Source organism: Callithrix jacchus, chromosome 6 (genome assembly GCF_049354715.1).
Source record: "Callithrix jacchus isolate 240 chromosome 6, calJac240_pri, whole genome shotgun sequence".
Taxonomy (NCBI): Eukaryota; Metazoa; Chordata; class Mammalia; order Primates; family Cebidae; genus Callithrix; species Callithrix jacchus.
In genome coordinates, this window is record NC_133507.1 from 129,912,997 (window position 1) to 129,931,605 (window position 18,609).

Genomic DNA, 18,609 nt, shown 5'->3' on the forward strand with positions numbered 1-18,609 from the left:
GGTTTCCAGATTCATCCATGTCCCTATGAAGGACATGAACTCATTGTTTTTTATGGCTGTGTAGTATTCCATGGTGTAAATGTACCATATTTTCTTTATCCGGTCTATCATTGATGGACATTTGGGTTGGTTCTAGGTCTTTGCTGTTGTAAATAGTGCCACAACGAACATATGTGTGCATGTGTCTTTATAATAGAACAATTTATAATTCTTTGGGTATATACCGAGTAATGGGATTGCTGGGTAAAATGGTATTTCTATTTCGAGGTCCTTGAGGAATCGCCACACTGTCTTCCACAGTGGTTGCACTAATTTGCACTCCCACCAACAGTGTAAAAGTGTTCCTATTTCTTCACATCCTCTCCAGCATCTGTTGTCTACAGATTTCTTAATGATCGCCATTCTAACTGGTGTGAGATAGTATCTCAATGTAGTTTTGATTTGCATTTCTCTAATAATCAGTGATGATGAGCATTTTTTGATGTTTGTTGGCCTCATATATGTCTTCTTTTGAAAAGTGTGTGTTCATATCCTTCATCCACTTTTGAATAGGTTTGTTTTTTTTCTTGTAAATATGTTTTAGTTCTTTGTAGATTCTCGTTATTAGCCCTTTGTCAGATGGGTAGATCACAAAAATTTTTTCACATTCTCTTGGTTGCTAGTTCACTCTAATGATTGTTTCCTTTCTGTAGAGAAGCTCTGGAGTTTAATTAGATCCCATTTGTCTATTTTGGCTTTTGTTGCCATTTCTTTTGGTGTTTTAGTCACGAAGTCCTTCCCTATGCCTATGTCCTGAATGGTTTTGCCTAGGTTTTCTTCCAGGGTTTTTATGGTGTTAGGTCTTATGTTTAAGTCTTTAATCCACCTGGAGTTAATTTTAGCGTAAGGTGTCAGGAAGGGGTCCAGTTTCTGCTTTCTGCACATGGTTAGCCAGTTTTCCCAACACCATTTATTAAACAGGGCATCCTTTCCCCATTGCTTGTTTTTGTCAGGTTTGTCAAAGATCAGGTGATTGTAGATATGTGGTGTTGCTTCTGAGGCCTCTATTTTGTTCCATTGGTCTATATCTCTGTTTTGGTACCAGTACCATGCTGTTTTGATTACTGTGGCCTTTTAGTATAGTCTGAAGTCAGGTGGTGTGATGCTTTGTTGTTGTTCTGGCTTTGTTCTTTTTGCTTAGGATTGTTTTGGCTATGCAGGCTCTCTTTTGGTTCCATATGAAGTTTGAAGTGTTTTTATTCCAGTTCTGTGAAGAAGGCCTTTGGTAGCTTGATGGGGATAGCATTGAATCTATAAACTACTTTTGGCAGTATGGCTATTTTCATGATGTTGATTCTTCCCAACCATGAGCATGGAATATTTTTCCATCTGTTTGTATCTTCTCATATTTCCTTGAGCAGTGGTTTGTAGTTCTCCTTGAAAAGGTCCTTTACATCCTTTGTTAGTTTTATTCCTAGGTATATTATTCTTTTTGTAGCAATTGTGAATTGGAGTTTACTTTTGATTTGGCTCTCTATTTGTCTGTTATTGGTGTATAGAAATGCTTGTGATTTCTGCACATTGATTTTGTATCCTGAGACTTTGCTGATGTTGCTTATCAGTTTCAGGAGATTTTGGGCTGAGACGATGGGGTCTTCTAAATATACAACCATGTTGGCTTCCTCTTTTCCTAATTGAATGCTCTTTATTTATTTTTCTTGCCTTATTGCTCTGGCTAGAACTTCCAATACTATATTGAATAGGAGTGATGAGAGAGGGCATCCTTGTCTAGTGCCAGATTTCAAAGGGAATGCTTCCAGCTTTTGCCCATTCAATATGATATTGGCTGTGGGTTTGTTGTAAATAGCTTTTATCATTTGTGATACATACCATTGATACCTAGTTTATTGAGGGTTTTTAGCATAAAGAACTGTTGAATTTTGTCAAAGACCTTCTCTGCATCTATTGAGATAATCACGTGGTTTTTGTCTTTGGTTCTGTTTAGGCGACAGATTACATTTATAGACTTGTGTATGTTGAACTAGCCTGGCAATCCTGGGATAAAGCCTACCTGATCATGATGAATACGCTTTTTGATTTGCTGTTGCATTCTGTTTGCCAGTACTTTATTAAAGATTTTTGCATTGATGTTCATCATGGATATTATCCTAAAGTTTTCTTTTTTAGTTGCCTGTCTGCCCAGTTTTGGTATTAGGATGATGTTGGTCTCATAAAATGATTTGGGAAGGATTCCCTCTTTTTGGATTGTTTAGAATAGTTTCAGAAGGAGTGGTACCAGCTTATCTTTTTATGTCTGGTAGAATTTGGCTGTAAACCAATCTGGACCTGGGCTTCTTTTAGTTGGTAGGCTATTAATTGCTGCCTCAACTTCAGCCCTTGTTATTGGTCTATTCAGGGATTCAACTTCTTCCTGGTTTAGTTGGGAGAGTGCAAGTGTCCTGGAATTTATCCATTTCTTCCAGGTTTACTGGTTTGTGTGCCTAGAGTTGTTTGTAGTAATCTCTGATGGTAGTTTGTATTTCTGTGGAATCAGTGGTGATGTCCCCTTTATCATTTTTTATTGTGTGTGTTTGATTCTTCTCTCTTTTCTTTTTTATTAGTCTGGCTAGCAGTCTATCTGTATTGTTGATCTTTTCAAAAATTCAGCTCCTGGATTTGCTAATTTTTTGAAGGTTTTTTTTTTGTGTCTGTATCTCCTTCAGTTCTTCTCTGATCTTACTTATTTCTTGTCTTCTACTAGCTTTTGAGTTTTTTTTTAATCTTTCTCCTCTGACTTTCAATTTTGAATGGATGGTGTCGATTTTAGATCTGTCCTTATTTCTCATGTGGGCATTTATTGCTGTTAATTTCCCTCTAGACACTGCTTTAAATATGTCCCAGAGATTCCTGTATGTTGTGTCTTCATTCTCATTGGTTTCGAAGAACATCTTTATTTCAGCCTTCATTTCATTGTTTATCCAGTCTACATTCAGGAGCAAGTTGTTCAGTTTCCATGACGTGCGGTTTTCTGTTAGTTTCTTAATCCTGAGTTTTAATTTGACTACACTGTGGTCTGGGAGATTATTATGATTTTTATTCTTTTGCATTTTCTGAGGAGTGATTTACTTCCAATTATGTGGTCAGTTTTAGAGTAAGTGCGATGTGGTGCTGAGAAGAATGTGTATTCTGTGGATTTCGGGTTATGAGTTCTGTAAATGTCTATTAAGTTCGCTTGGTCCAGATCTGCATTCAAGTCCTGAATTTCCTCATATTTATTTAATTTCAGAAAGTTTAAAGTTTATTATCCACTTTCTTTTTCCAAATAAGATACGCAGTTTGAGATACTTTAATTGCTTTCAAATTATATGGTCTTTAGTTCTACCTTAATTTTATATTATTATAATTCTTTTAAATAAAATGTTCTTTATTTTTGAATCTTTATGTTAGAATATGTTTATAGTGATCTCAGTTTTTGTCTGTTGGAAAATGTCTTCATTTCTGTGTTAACCTTGAAAGATACTTTTTCTGGACATATGATCTTTGGTTAAAAATTATTTACTTTTATCACCTGAAGATATATATATCTATATATCTCCCATTGTTATTACTGATAAATCAATTCTCAATCTTTCTTGCTGATTAGCTTTTTTCTGTCTGGCTTTTTTTAAGAACTGTTTAACATTGATATTCTGCAGTTTCACTCTGTATGTAGGTATAGATTCACTGGATTTCCTGAATCTGAGCATTTATATCTTTATTCAGTGATGGAAATGTTTTAGTTATTTTGTCTTTGAAATTTGCCTCTCCTTTATTCTCTCTCATCTCCTTCCAGAACTTTAAGAAGACAAATGTGGTTCCCACTCATAGGATTCTCTGTGCGTCAGTATCTTACATATTTTCATTTTCTTTGTTTCTTTACTGTTTTAGTAACTTCTTTGAATATACTTTCCACTTTGCCAACTCTTTGTTTGGCTTTGTCTTACAACTGTTCAATCCATCCATTAGTAAATTTTGATTATATTTTTATTTTCTAAAATCTTCACGTTCAATTTGATAGTTTCTTCCTCCTTCAATATTATTTCAAATCTCTTCTTTTTATTCTTAGACATGTTTTACATGCTGCATATATAATTCTAATATCTACAGACTTTGCTGGTCAATGCTGACCACCACACATGGTGGCTTATTTCCTTGTGTGGCTAATGATTTGTGATGAGCAACTCATGAGGTTCTCGTTTAAAGTGCATTTTTTTAGAGAAAATTTGTGTTTTCAACTGAAAGATGACTAGATGAATTATTGACCTAAGTCCAATTTAAACTAAATTTAGATCACACATGAATGTGATCTGGTGGTTAGAAATGTTTAGAGAATAATTCCACCCCAATTGTTTTCTTTTCCAACTCCAAATGTAGCCAAGAATGACACAAACCAATCTCCTTCTGAAGGATGGTTTTATTTCTTGTCCACCCACTAGCAAGAGAAGTGTCATCTGTTGGGAATACTGACTTTCTAGAGGGTTCTCCTGTTCAATTTCTCCACGCCATAAGGCCTCAGGCTCATCTTTTGTTACCTGAACACTCAAAAATTCTAACTCTAAGAAAACAGGTCAGTAGAAGCCTCTAAGGTAAACCCCAAATGTAGTGCTTGCTGCTCCTGTATTTGTAGCCTACAATTTATTTCTTTACTTTATAGCCAGCTAAGCCATATTTAAAGAAAGAAGGGTTTTATGTTAATATAGCCTTAGTAAGTATCTTCTACTAAGAAAAAATTTTCTGAATGGCTAGTTTAATAGTGTCTAAAAAGGGAACTCATGCAACTTCTAAAGAATGCGGATCCTAGTATCTTAGATGCAAATTTACTAATAAGGAGATGTATCATTATGAAAAAATATGCAAGCATTATTATCTATGATGGCTGAATAAACTATTTTGATGAAATCTTATAAAATGTTGAGCTACAAGATACTTCGGAGATCACCGAGGCCAACATTATCATCTTTAGTGTCCCTTTAACAGTTCAACAAATATTATTATGTGCCCAGAGTGTTTTACTTCTGTAGCAAGCTCTGAAAAGTGTGAACAATATTCTGTCTTTTCCCTGTGGGTTTAATAATTTAATAAGGAAGGCAGATATCTTTCAGGATGGTGGATAATTTTAACAACAGAGATATTTTAACAACTATAGAACCATTGAAGAAGCATCTTAATTAATCAGAGAAGGCTTCCTGGAAGAATAATGATCTCATGTTAAAAGTAAAGAAATGGGATTTGGATGTGATGAGGGGAAAGTAAGAATATTGTATTAGTCAAAGTACTCCAGAGGGACGAACTAATAGGATATACTTACATATGAAAGGGAGTTTATTAGGGAGAATTGGCTCACATGATCACAAAATGAAGTCCTACGATAGGCCGCCTGCAAGCTTGGGAAGAAAGAAGACAGTAGTGGCTCAGTTAAGTTCAAAAGCCTCAAAAACAGGAAAGCCTTCAGTCTGTGGCCAAAGATCCAAGAACCCTTAGCAAACCACTGGTATAAGTCCAAGAATCCAAAGGCCAAAGAACCTGGAGTCTGATGTCCAAGGGTAGAAGAAATGGATGGCAGCATCCAGCACAGGGGAAAGATAAAAACTGTAAGTCTCAGCAAGCCAACTTATCCCACCTTCTTCTCCCTGCTTTGTTCTAGCCAACTGGACGATGCCCACCCTCATCGAGGGTGGGTCTTTCTCTTCCAGTTCACTAACTCAAATGTCAGTCTTCTTTGGCAACACCCTCGCAGACAGACCCGAAATCAATACTTTACCAGCTATCTAGGCATCCTCCAATCCAATCAAGTTGACCCTAATATTAACCATCACCAAGACAGTCCAGAAAGAGGAAATAAAATGGGCCAAGATAGCAAGTGTGCATCGATCACACACTATATGAATTATACATAAAAGAATAAATTAACTGGTTGTAAACTTAGGTAGCATCTAAAATTTGTGAAGGTGTGAATGATGTGAAGCATGTAGATGAATAAATACTAAAAGAGAAAAAACTTTTTTTGAGATTCTTGTTTTTATGGACATCCTTTTCCATGCAAATAAGACAGAATTAAATGTGGTCAAACTTTGGTTTACCTTTAAATTAAAATATCTAAGTATATAGAAATTGACTCAAGTGTTCTTTACTTTAAAATTGTAAAACACTAGAATGACATTTTCAATTCACTAGTTAATTTAAGGAATTTTCATTCTTCTAAAATCAAGAGATGCATATCAAAATATTTGGGAGTGAGCTGTCAAGGCTGTCTACAATTTATTTTAAAAACCTACAGCAAAAATAAATTAGTTAACTATTGCAAAATATTAGTAGTTGTCAATTCTAAGTTATGAGTATATGATTTTCTATTTTATTTATGAAAGATTTTTATAATAAAAGAACATAAGAACATAAAATTTTCCTAATGTTTATGAAAGAGAGAAAAGGATATATAAATTCAAACACCCAGCTATAAAACTATTCAAGTACTTAAAAAACAAAGACCAAAATATTATTGATCCAAAATGTTATTATTCCAAGGGGGTCACATTTTGTTTGAAAAGAGAAAAAGATTCTTCAAATTTTAGACTGTTCTGTATAAATGTCATGGTTTGACGAGCTTCACTCATAATTAGTTTGTCCTGTCACACAAAAAGAATTACAGAGTTATAATTAATGGTGCTGATTTATGAAGAGAGATTGGTGAGCCATTAGCAAATTAATTAGATCCTTGCCAAATAATGAAAGTATTTGCTCACATAGGATGGCAGTGATGATTAAGGAGAGAATGCTAGTTAAGATCTCTATTTTTTTGACTAGGCACAGTGGCTCATGGTTGTAATCCCAGCACTTTGGGAGGCTGAGACAGATGGATCACCTGAGGTCAGGAGTTTGAGACCAGCATGACCAATATGGTGAAACCCCATCTCTACTAAACATACAAAAATTAGCCTGTTATGGTGGCATGCACTTATAGTCCCAGCTACTTGGGAGGCTAAGATAGAATTGCTTGAACCTGGGAAGCGGAGGTTGCAGTGAGCCGAGATTGTGCCACTGCACTCCAGCTTGGGTGACAGAGTAAGACTCCATCTCAAAAAAATAAAACGAAACAAAACTCTATTTTCTTTTTTTTAAAATTTTATTGTATTTTGGGCTCTGGTGTACATGTGCACATCCTCCACTCTGCAGGATTGTTGCATAGGTACATACATGCCATGGTGGTTTGCTGTCTCCATCCCCCTGGCCTCCCGTGTCGTCTACATCAGGCATTTCTCCCCATGTTATCTCTCCCCATCCTCCCTGCCCTCCCTCTCCCCTTTGTTTTTCCTCCTCTCCCTTGCCCTTCACCCCCAACTCCTAGCCCAGTGAGTGGTGTTCTCCTCCCTGTGCCCAAGTGTTCTCATTGTTCATCACCCACCTACAAGAGAAAACATGTGGTGTTTGGTTTTCTGTTCTTGTGTCAATTTGCTGAGAATGATGGTTTCTAGATTCATCCATGTCTCTACAAAGGACACAAACTCATCAGGTAGGCAGCAAGGAACAACAGAAGCCTAGGAGTCATTGGCAACTGGTCCCACATAGCTCAGGAAAGCTCCCTGGGCTGCATGGAATCTCAGCTGCTCATGGACTGTGTACACCACAGCGGAGGGATCCCATCAAACAGCCCAACCCTGGTTATACACCTCAGGGAACACACGGTGCACTGGGCTAATGTCTGGAGACATCCTGTTTCTGGGAGGGTCTGGAACAGAGCCTGGACTGTTCCAGGCAGTTCTCCAGCCCTTATCTCAGCATGCTGCATTTACAGCACATTGTATAGTTATTCCTGAGAACTACAAGAAAGAGGGGCAGGGAGAATTGGGTTCTTTGATGCCACCCAGAAAATTGTCCTGCAGAAAGAAATGTTGGAATCAGGAGAACCAGTCATAGGCTGTTGCACTTATTCAGATCAGACATGAAGTGGATTGGACTATCATGGTTGCAGTGGAAGTTGTGAGAAGTGATGAAGTTGTGGATTAATCTTGAGAAGAGTAGAGTTTATGAGAATTTTGTTTGAGATGAATGTTAGACTCAAGGAAATTGCTAAAAGTATTGGCAAAAAGAGAAACCTGAGTCTTGGGGCTTACCAGTGAAGGGCACTGTTTCAGGTGTTATGTTCTTTAAAAACAGTTTTCAAGAATTGAGTGTAAAAAGGTAGCTACGACTATGGTGGTCAGAAGAACTTGACTACGGAAGTTGTTCACAATGATTTTCAATGTTTCTTGTAAATGAATTGCTATAGCCATTATAACTAGTATGCTGGAATAATTTGAATATTTTTAATGTGTGCAAAGCAAATGTTCCTATGAATGGGCCTTTGATGAAGCCACAGAGATGAATTTTGGGACGTTTGCATCGTATCTATCCTATCTAGTTTCTAAAACTACCAATTTGTTTTAATTTTACTATAGGCAATGACCTGAAATTTTGCATTTTGAATGCATTTGTTGTCTGGTTCCAACTACATTTTTGTTTATCTTTTTTTTTTCTTCAGTAGAAGGTAATTGTTTCCCTGAATGGGATGGACTCATTTGTTGGCCCAGAGGAACAGTGGGGAAAATATCGGCTGTTCCATGTCCTCCTTATATTTATGACTTCAACCATAAAGGTATTGACTTTTTCTGAAATGATTAATTTGAAACAAACATTTACTCGTCATTAGCTTTTGCTAATTGATTCTAAGGGAACTGAGTGATCTCAGCACCTTTCATGTCTTTACAGGAGTTGCTTTCCGACACTGCAACCCCAATGGAACATGGGATTTTATGCACAGCTTAAATAAAACATATGCCAATTATTCAGACTGCCTTCGCTTTCTGCAGCCAGATATCAGCATAGGAAAGGTAATGGAATTTTTCTATTTGTGAACTCCTAAGGGAAAGCAGAATGATGTTTTTGATGCAATTCTTGATTGCCAACTATTATATATAAAAACCCTCTTATTTCATGACACAGGGATCATAAAAGATAAAAGCAATGTTGCAATTTTTTCAGATGTGTATCAATTATTCTGGTATTTTCTATAGCCTAGAGCTACCTGGCTGAGATACATCATCCATACTTATAAATATACCTGTATATGTGTTATGTGTGTTATGTTACATTATGTTATGTTTACATTGCATTATATTATGCTATATTGCATATAAAAATCCCAATAGGTAGTTAGCAACATGATTCATTATTTCTTCTCGGTTACCTGTGAATGGCTACATCTCATCTGTATATTCCAGAAGGATCTTTGCATGTCAGAGGGTATTTTCCACCTCATAAGATTTACCAGTAGGTGATTTCATTAGCATATAAAAGATTAGAGTTGTAGGATTGAAAGGAGAAAGGGGCATCATATAAATCTTCCAGCATATTAATTTCACAGATGTGAGTCAACTGAGAACCAGAGATTAGGTATTGGTCAAAGTGAAATAGCTTGGTGGTAACAGGGTTTAAAGCAGAGCCTGTATGTCCTAATTTCACATCAGTGCTGTTTCCAGTATAGAAATAATATGTAAACTTTGAGATATTGTAGAGAGTGACTTTTAAGTTATAAAAATTGGTTTAAAAGGCATGTTTAAATTGATATCACTTAGACCTTGTGAGTAAAAATGCATGATGATATATGCATATAATGCTAGGGGTTAGTGTGATAAATTGTGTGTAAATTATCTTTATGTAGACCCTGAGAATAATCTATCATACATAAACTTTTCAAACTTTTGACTTATTTCTTTAGGTCTGGTAATGTTTTGAAGAGATAGGGAGGGAGAACAGCAGCAAGAGAAGTAGTGAGTTGAAGGTTTTTTTCTTTGATTTTGCATTAATAGAACTTCCTTTCTTAATTTTCTACCTTTATGAGCTCTTTAGGAATTGGTTGAAAGACTTTCAGTTTTACATTTAATTGTTGAAAAGCTTCTTAGATAAAATAAGTCAAGATGAGGAGATTGTTAGGTACTCTACAGTGGAACTAATGTCAGCATTCAGTTTAGATAAAGTGCTTCAAAATAATTTCAATCTCATTGATAGAAATAAATAGTCACAATACTTAGTGTACTCTGTGGTTATATTTATTTTTTTATTACATGATATAAAATGCAAACTTTTCAGAACTGTTAAGTGGCCATTAAATTAAACCATGGTTTAATTTATACTGAACTCTAATCTTATAACCATTTTCTGTGATTACTATTTTAAGAATAAAAATAACTAAAGATGGTTGGTGGCCATACTCAAGATATGCACTAGTTTATGTACAATGCTTTAAAAGTTAATAGAAAATTTGAAGAATTGTGTTAAAATAATTTATTTTTATCTCCTTAATTAAAAACACAAAGAACATTTTCTATTGTTTGCAACCTTTAAGTAATAATTTGGGAAAACTCAAGAAAACAAAATATCTTTAATAAGAAACCTAGATATATCCTGAAGTTTTGACACACTGTAAGGCAACATGGTATTACTTATTTATGAGATATAAATTATTAATATTTAATAAAGGTTTTTTATAAGGAAGAAAAAGCAAAAAAACTAAAAAAGTATACATTTAGAATAAATGCCACATTTTTATCGGGAAAACAAGACTAAGATATTTTTGAGCACCTTTTTTTTTATTTTTTTTAATTGCATTTTAGGTTTTGGGGTACATGTGCAGAGCATGCAATACAGTTGCATAGGTACACACAGGGCAGTGTGATTTGTTTGCTTTCTCCCCTTCACCCACATTTGGTATTTCTCCCCAGGCAATCCCTCCCCACCTCCCCCTCCCACTGGCCCTCCACTTTTCCCCCCAATAGACCCCAGTGTTTAGTACTCCCCTCTCTGTGTCCATGTGTTCTCATTTTTCATCACCCGCCTATGAGTGAGAATATGTGGTGTTTCATTTTCTGTTCTTGTGTCAGTTTGCTGAGAATGATGTTCTCCAGATTCATCCATGTCCCTATAAACGACACGAACTCATCATTTCTGATTGCTGCATAATATTCCATGGTGTATATGTGCCACATTTTCCCAATCCAGTCTATCATCGATGGGCATTTGGGTTGATTCCAGGTCTTTGCTATTGTAAACAGTGCTGCAATGATCATTCGTGTGCATGTGTCCTTGTAGTAGAACGATTTAAAGTCCTTTGGATATATACCCAGTAATGGGATTGCTGGGTCAAATGGAATTTCTATTTCTAAGGCCTTGAGGAATCGCCACACCGTCTTCCACAATGGTTGGACTAATTTACACTCCCACCAACAGTGTAAAAGTGTTCCTTTTTCTCCACATCCTCTCCAGCATCTGTTGTCTCCAGATTTTTTAATGATCGCCATTCTAACTGGCGTGAGATGGTATCTCAATGTGGTTTTGATTTGCATCTCTCTGATGACCAGTGACGATGAGCATTTTTTCATATGATTGTTGGACTCATATATGTCTTCTTTCGTAAAGTGTCTGTTCATATCCTTTGACCACTTTTGAATGGGCTTGTTTGTTTTTTTCCCGTAAATCTGTTTGAGTTCTTTGTAAATTCTGGATATCAGCCCTTTGTCAGATGGGTAAACTGCAAAAATTTTTTCCCATTCCGTTGGTTGCCGATTCACACTAGAGACTGTTTCTTTTGCTGTGCAGAAACTGTGGAATTTCATTAGGTCCCATTTGTCTATTTTGGCTTTTGTTGCCAATGCTTTTGGTGTTTTGTTCATGAAGTCCTTGCCTACTCCTATGTCCTGGATGGTTTTGCCTAGATTTCCTTCTAGGGTTTTTATGGTGCCGGGTCTTATGTTTAAGTCTTTAATCCATCTGGAGTTAATTTTAGTGTAAGGTGTCAGGAAGGGGTCCAGTTTCTGCTTTCTACACATGGCTAGCCAGTTTTCCCAACACCATTTGTTGAACAGGGAGTCCTTTCCCCATTGCTTGTTTTTGTCAGGTTTATCAAAGATTGTATGGTTGTAGCTATGTTGTGTTGCCTCTGATGCCTCTGTTCTGTTCCATTGATCTATATCTCTGTTTTGGTACCAGTACCATGCTGTTTTGATTACTGTAGCCTTATAGTATAGTTTGAAATCCGGTAGTGTGATGCCCCCGCTGTGTTCTTTTTGCTTAGAATTGACTTGGCTATGCAGGCTCTCTTTTGGTTCCATATGAAGTTCATGGTGTTTTTTTCCAGTTCTGTGAAGAAAGTCAATGGTAGCTTGATGGGGATAGCGTTGATTCTGTAAATTACTTTGGGCAGTATAGCCATTTTCACGATATTAATTCTTCCTAACCATGAACATGGAATGTTTCTCCATCTGTTTGTGTCCTCTCTGATTTCGTTGAGCAGTGGTTTGTAGTTTTCCTTGAAGAGGTCCCTTACATTCCTTGTGAGTTGTATTCCAAGGTATTTTATTCTTTTTGTAGCAATTGTGAATGGCAGTTCATTCTTGATTTGGCTCTCTTTAAGTCTGTTATTAGTGTAGAGGAAGGCTTGTGATTTTTGCACATTGATTTTATATCCTGAGACTTTGCTGAAGTTGCTTATCAGTTTCAGGAGTTTTTGGGCTGAGGTGATGGGGTCTTCCAGGTATACTATCATGTCGTCTGCAAATAGAGACAATTTGGCTTCCACCTTTCCTATTTGAATAGCCTTTATTTCTTTTTCTTGCCTGATTGCTCTGGCTAGAACTTCCAGTACTATATTGAATAGGAGTGGTGACAGAGGGCATCCTTGTCTAGTGCCGGATTTCAAAGGGAATGCTTCCAGTTTTTGCCCATTCAGTATGATATTGGCTGTTGGTTTGTCATAAATAGCTTTTATTACTTTGAGATACGTTCCATCGATACCGAGTTTATTGAGGGTTTTTAGTATAAAGGGCTGCTGAATTTTGTCAAATGCCTTATCTGCATCAATTGAGATAATCATGTGGTTTTTGTTTTTGGTTCTGTTTATGTGGTGAATTACGTTGATAGACTTGCATATGTTGAACCAGCCTTGCATCCCCGGGATGAATTTTACTTGATCATGATGAATAAGGTTTTTGATGTGCTGTTGCAATCGGCTTGCCAATATTTTATTGAAGATTTTTGCATCTATGTTCATCATGGATATTGGCCTGAAGTTTTCTTTTCTTGTTGGGTCTCTGCCGGGTTTTGGTATCAGGATGATATTGGTCTCGTAGAATGATTTGGGTAGGATTCCTTCTTTTTGGATTATTTGGAATAGTTTCAGAAGAAATGGTACCATCTCCTCTTTGTGTGTCTGGTAGAATTCGGCTGTGAACCCGTCTGGACCTGGGCTTTTTTTGTGTGGTAGGCTCTTAATTGCTCCCTCGACTTCTGCCCTTGTTATTGGTCTATTCATAGTTTCAGCTTCCTCCTGGTTTAGGCTTGGGAGGACACAGGAGTCCAGGAATTTATCCATTTCTTCCAGGTTTACTAGTTTATGTGCATAGAGTTGTTTGTAATATTCTCTGATGATGGTTTGAATTTCTGTGGAATCTGTGGTGATTTCCCCTTTATCATTTTTTATTGCATCTATTTGGTTGTTCTCTCTTTTCTTTTTAATCAATCTGGCTAGTGGTCTGTCTATTTTGTTGATCTTTTCAAAAATCCAGCTCTTGGATTTATTGATTTTTTTGAAGGGTTTTTCGTGTCTCAATCTCCTTCAGTTCAGCTCTGATCTTAGTTATTTCTTGTCTTCTGCTGGGTTTTGAGTTTTTTTGATCTTGCTCCTCTAGCTCTTTCAATTTTGACGATAGGGTGTCAATTTTGGATCTCTCCATTCTTCTCATATGGGCACTTATTGCTATATACTTTCCTCTAGAGACTGCTTTAAATGTGTCCCAGAGATTCTGGCATGTTGTGTCTTCGTTCTCATTGGTTTCGAAGAACTTCTTTATTTCTGCCTTCATTTCGTTGTTTATCCAGTCAACATTCAAGAGCCAGTTGTTCAGTTTCCATGAAGCTGTGCGGTTCTGGGTTGGTTTCTGAATTCTGAGTTCTAACTTGATTGCACTATGGTCTGAGAGGCTGTTTGTTATGATTTCAGTTGTTTTGCATTTCTGAGCAGTGCTTTACTTCCAATTATGTGGTCAATTTTAGAGTAGGTGTGATGTGGTGCTGAGAAGAATGTATATTCTGTGGATTTGGGGTGGAGAGTTCTGTAAATGTCTATCAGGTTTGCTTGCTCCAGGTCTGAATTCAAGCCCTGGATATCCTTGTTGATTTTCTGTCTGGTTGATCTGTCTAATATTGACAGTGGAGTGTTAAAGTCTCCCACTATTATTGTGTGGGAGTCTAAGTCTCTTTGTAAGTCATTAAGAACTTGCCTTATGTATCTGGGTGCTCCTGTATTGGGTCCATATATGTTTAGGGTCGTTAGCTCTTCTTGTTGTATCAATCCTTTTACCATTATGTAATGGCCTTCTTTGTCTCTTTTGATCTTTGTTGATTTAAAGTCTATTTTATCAGAGATGAGGATTGCAACTCCTGCTTTCTTTTGCTCTCCATTTGCTTGGTAAATCTTCCTCCATCCCTTTATTTTGAGCCTTTGTGTATCCTTGCATGTGAGATGGGTTTCCTGGATACAGCACCCTGCTGGGTTTTGGCTTTTTATCCAATTTGCCAGTCTGTGTCTTTTGATTGGTGCATTTAGTCCATTTCCATTTGGGGTTAATATTGGTATGTGTGAGTTTGACACTGCCATTTTGATGCTAGCTGGCTGTTTTGCCTGTTAGTTGTTGTAGATTCTTCATTATGTTGATGCTCTTTAGCATTTAGTGTGATTTTGGAATGGCTGGTACTGGTTGTTCCTTTCTATGTGTAGTGCCTCTTTCAGGAGCTCTTGTAAAGCAGGGCTGGTGGTGACAAAATCTCTGAGTGCTGGCTTGTTTGCAAAGGATTTTATTTTTCCTTCACTTCTGAAGCTCAGTTTGGCTGGATATGAAATTCTGGGTTGAAAGTTATTTTCTTTAAGGATGTTGAATATTGGCCCCCACTTTCTTCTGGCTTGTAGAGTTTCTGCCGAGAGATCTGCTGTGAGTCTGATGGGCTTCCCTTTGTGGGTGACCCGACCTTTCTCTCTGGCTGTCCTTAGTATTTTCTCCTTTATTTCAGCCTTGTTGAATCTGACGATTATGTGCCTTGGGGTTGCTCTTCGTGCGGAATATCTCTGTGGTGTTCTCTGTATTTCCTGCATTTGAGTGTTGGCCTGTCTTGCTAGGTGGGGAAAATTTTCCTGGATAATGTCCTGCAGAGTATTTTCCAGCTTGGATTCATTCTCTTCGTCACATTCTGGTATGCCTATCAAATATAGGTTAGGTCTCTTCACATAGTCCCACATTTCTTGGAGACTTTGTTCATTCCTTTTTGTGCTTTTTTCTCTGATCTTGGTTTCTCGTTTTATTTCATTGAGTTGATCCTCGACTTCTGATATTCTTTCTTCTGCTTGGTCAATTCGGCTATTGAAACTTGTGCATGTTTCGTGAAGTTCTCGTATTGTGTTTTTCAGCTCCTTTAATTCATTCATATTCCTCTCTAAGGTATCCATTCTTGTTATCATTTCCTCAAATCTTTTTTCAAGGTTCTTAGTTTCTTTATGTTGATTTAAAACATGTTCTTTTAGCTCACAAAAGTTTCTCATTATCCACCTTCTGAAGTCTAATTCCGTCATTTCGTCACAGTCATTCTCCGTCCAGCTTTGTTCCCTTGCTGGTGAGGAGTTTTGGTCCTTTGTAGGAGGCGAGGTGTTCTGGTTTCGGGTGTTTTCCTCTTTTTTGTGCTGGTTTCTTTCCATCTTTGTGGATTTATCCCCCTGTCCTCTGTGTAGTTACTGACTTTTTGATTGGATCTCTGAGTGGACACCCAGATTGTTGATGATGGAATATTTCTGTTACTTGACTTTCCTTCTGCCAGTCTAGCCCCTTTGCTTCACGACTGCTGAGGTCCACTCCAGGCCCTGCTTGTCTGGGGTGCACCTGTAGTGGCTGTGGAACAGCGAGGGATGCTACCAGTTTCTTTTTCTGCTATCTTTGTCCCAGGATGATGTCTGCCGAATGTCAGTCTTATGGATATAGAGGGGTCAGGGAGTTGCTTGAGGAGACAGTCTGTAGGAGCTCAAGTGCTGAGCTGTGAGCTCTGTTGTTTATTCAGGGCTGCTAGGCTGCTATGTTTAGCTCTGCTGCAACCTAACTCATAAGAAAAACCCCTTTTTTTTCCTCAGATGCTCTGTCTGGAGGGGGGGGTTGGGGCTTTCCTTGTGAGTGTCTGCCTCACTGTCCTGCCCAGCTAGGAGGCAGTCTAGTCACTTTTTGCCTGCCGAGGCTCCGCCCTGCTGGTGTGAGGTTCGCCCTTTTCCTGCAGGCTTCGCCCTTCTGCTGTGGTCTCCGCCCTGTTGCCTCGGGCTACGCCCTGCGGGGGGAGTCTCTCTGTTGTAGCAGGTTGCCTTGGCAGCGGCAGGCTGCGTCAGCAATGGGTGTGTACCTCAGTAGGGGCTGATTGCCTCGGTAATGGCTGACTCCCCTCCCCCGCAGAGCTGCTCTTTAAAAAAAAAACCTATTCACTGGGAGCGTTTGGAATCGCCGTTTTTTTTTGTCGCACTGCGCTCCCCCAAACGCTGAGTCCCTGGGATTTCCTGGGCTGGGTCACAGTTCAAGACCCGTTCAGTCTCAAGTTCAGCCCTCTCGGGTCTTAGTTTGCCGGTTCAACAGGGCACCTGTAACAGTGCACTTTTGTATGGAGCGCTGTGGAGCGCCTCTGCGCTCCAGCGCGGGCTGTAGCCTCACCGGCTGCCGGCTACGCCAGCGGAGACCTCTGCCTGGCGTCCTGCGTCTTTTTTATACCTGGGAATTTCCCCGTTCTGTGGGCAACTAAGATCCATCTGGAAATGCTTCCCCGACTCACCCTCTCTGTGAGTCCAGCGAGAGCTTCAATCCTGGGTTGTTCTCACAGCGCCATCTTGAGTCCTCCCCCCTTGAGCACCTTTTTTTTCTCTAAATTTTTATATAATTAGCTTGGCAAAATTAGGTAATGATTTTCGTTGAAAAAAAGGGAAGAAATTCTACTGATAGGTCAAAAGATTATTAAATTTTTTTAGAGTGTGATATTTAAAACAGTAGCATACTGTAGAAACTACCATATAATACATCTGCTGTCCAAAGGCTGGATGTACTTTTGGAAAGCAGTTTAGTAGTATATATTTAAAAACTTCAGAGGGATCATATTCTTTGATTTTATAAATTTACTTCTAAAATCAAGCATAAGGATTTAGAATGGGGGAACTGAATGGGAAAAAATGTTCATTGAACAAATTATTATAGTGAATATTTCAACAAGTTAAAATTTCTAATAAAGACTGGTTAAATAAGCTCAAATATATGTATATAAATTTTATAAAGAGTTTGCAGCCTTGAGCAATTATTTTGTCACACACACAAAAATTCAGGAATAAACTTGTATATAAATTGAGAATGCAGGTGCTAAAAATAATACGCAATGCTTTACAGAAATAGAATGAAAAGAAATACATGAAGTGCCAGCTGGACATGGTGGCCTGTGTCTGTAGGCACAGCTACTTGGGAGGCTAGGATGGGAGAATCTCTTGAACCAAGATTTCAAGATCAGCCTGGGCAACATAGGGAGATGCCATCTCTTAAAATAATGACAACAAAATGACTTCAAGAAATATGTGAAGTACATTAAGTACTAACAGTGTTTTTTTCTGATTAGTTAGAATTTGTAAGATTTTTTTCTCTCCTCTCTTTTACATTTTAAACATGATTAAAATATTTTCTATAAAATGTTTTGCTATTGTATTAGAAGAAAATTATAAGTAGTAAATAATTTCTTTTCAAAAAATAACAAGAGGCAAAGTCTTCTGCTTCCAGTCATATTTTAGACAGTTGTAACAAGAATAAGTTGGGTAGGGAATGATCCAAGATGGCCGATAGATATCAGCTCAGGATTTCAGCTCTCAGTCAAAGTGCAGAGAACTAGAGGACACCACACTTTCAGACAAATTCTGGTCGCTCATGGAGCAGAAGATCCAGAGTGGAGGAACCACATGGGTCGCCAGCGCCACTCTTGTGGCTGGCGCAGCAGCTTCGCTGGCACCTCGGCGCAGCAGCTCTCAGAGCAGAGTTAAACAGGGCCAGCTCCCCTTCTGACCGAGGTTTGGAGGACTTATACGGGTCCCCAGCATGACTCCTGAGACCAGCGCAGTGGCCGTGATGGCACCTCAGCACAGCAGCTCTCCGTGCAGAGTAAACGAGACTGGTTCCCCTTCTGACCGAGATTTGAAGCCCAGGGAAGGCAGAGTCGCCTATTATGGATGCAAGAAGGAAGCCAGACAGGAGAATCCTGGACAGAAAAGCACCATCAGTCTTAACACCACCATTCTGGTCCTGGGAACTAACAACTTGGACATCCAATCAAGAGATCTAATCTGACAGTTGGTAATTTCAAAGATGACAGGAGGATAAATTTACAATGATGGGAAGAAACCAGCATAAAAAGGCTGAGAATACTCAAAATCAGAACACCTCTCCCTCTAAAGATGATCACAGTTCAACAATGGAACAAGGCTTGATGGAGAATGAGTGCATCCCAATGACAGAA

The 18,609-nt window shown here is 38.2% G+C and overlaps 1 protein-coding gene across 2 annotated transcripts in view; it reads left to right on the forward strand.

Moving 5' to 3' along the window:
• PTH2R (parathyroid hormone 2 receptor) overlaps positions 1–18,609 on the forward strand; it is a 105,239-nt gene that overhangs the window by 20,841 nt on the left and 65,789 nt on the right. The window contains exons 3-4 of one of the 2 annotated variants that reach the window (XM_035305514.3): positions 8,534–8,647; positions 8,761–8,882. In XM_035305514.3, coding sequence (XP_035161405.1) covers positions 8,534–8,647; positions 8,761–8,882 — 236 coding nt within the window. The remainder of the gene's footprint in view (positions 1–8,533; positions 8,648–8,760; positions 8,883–18,609) is intronic. The other variant, XM_035305515.3, reaches the window with a different exon arrangement.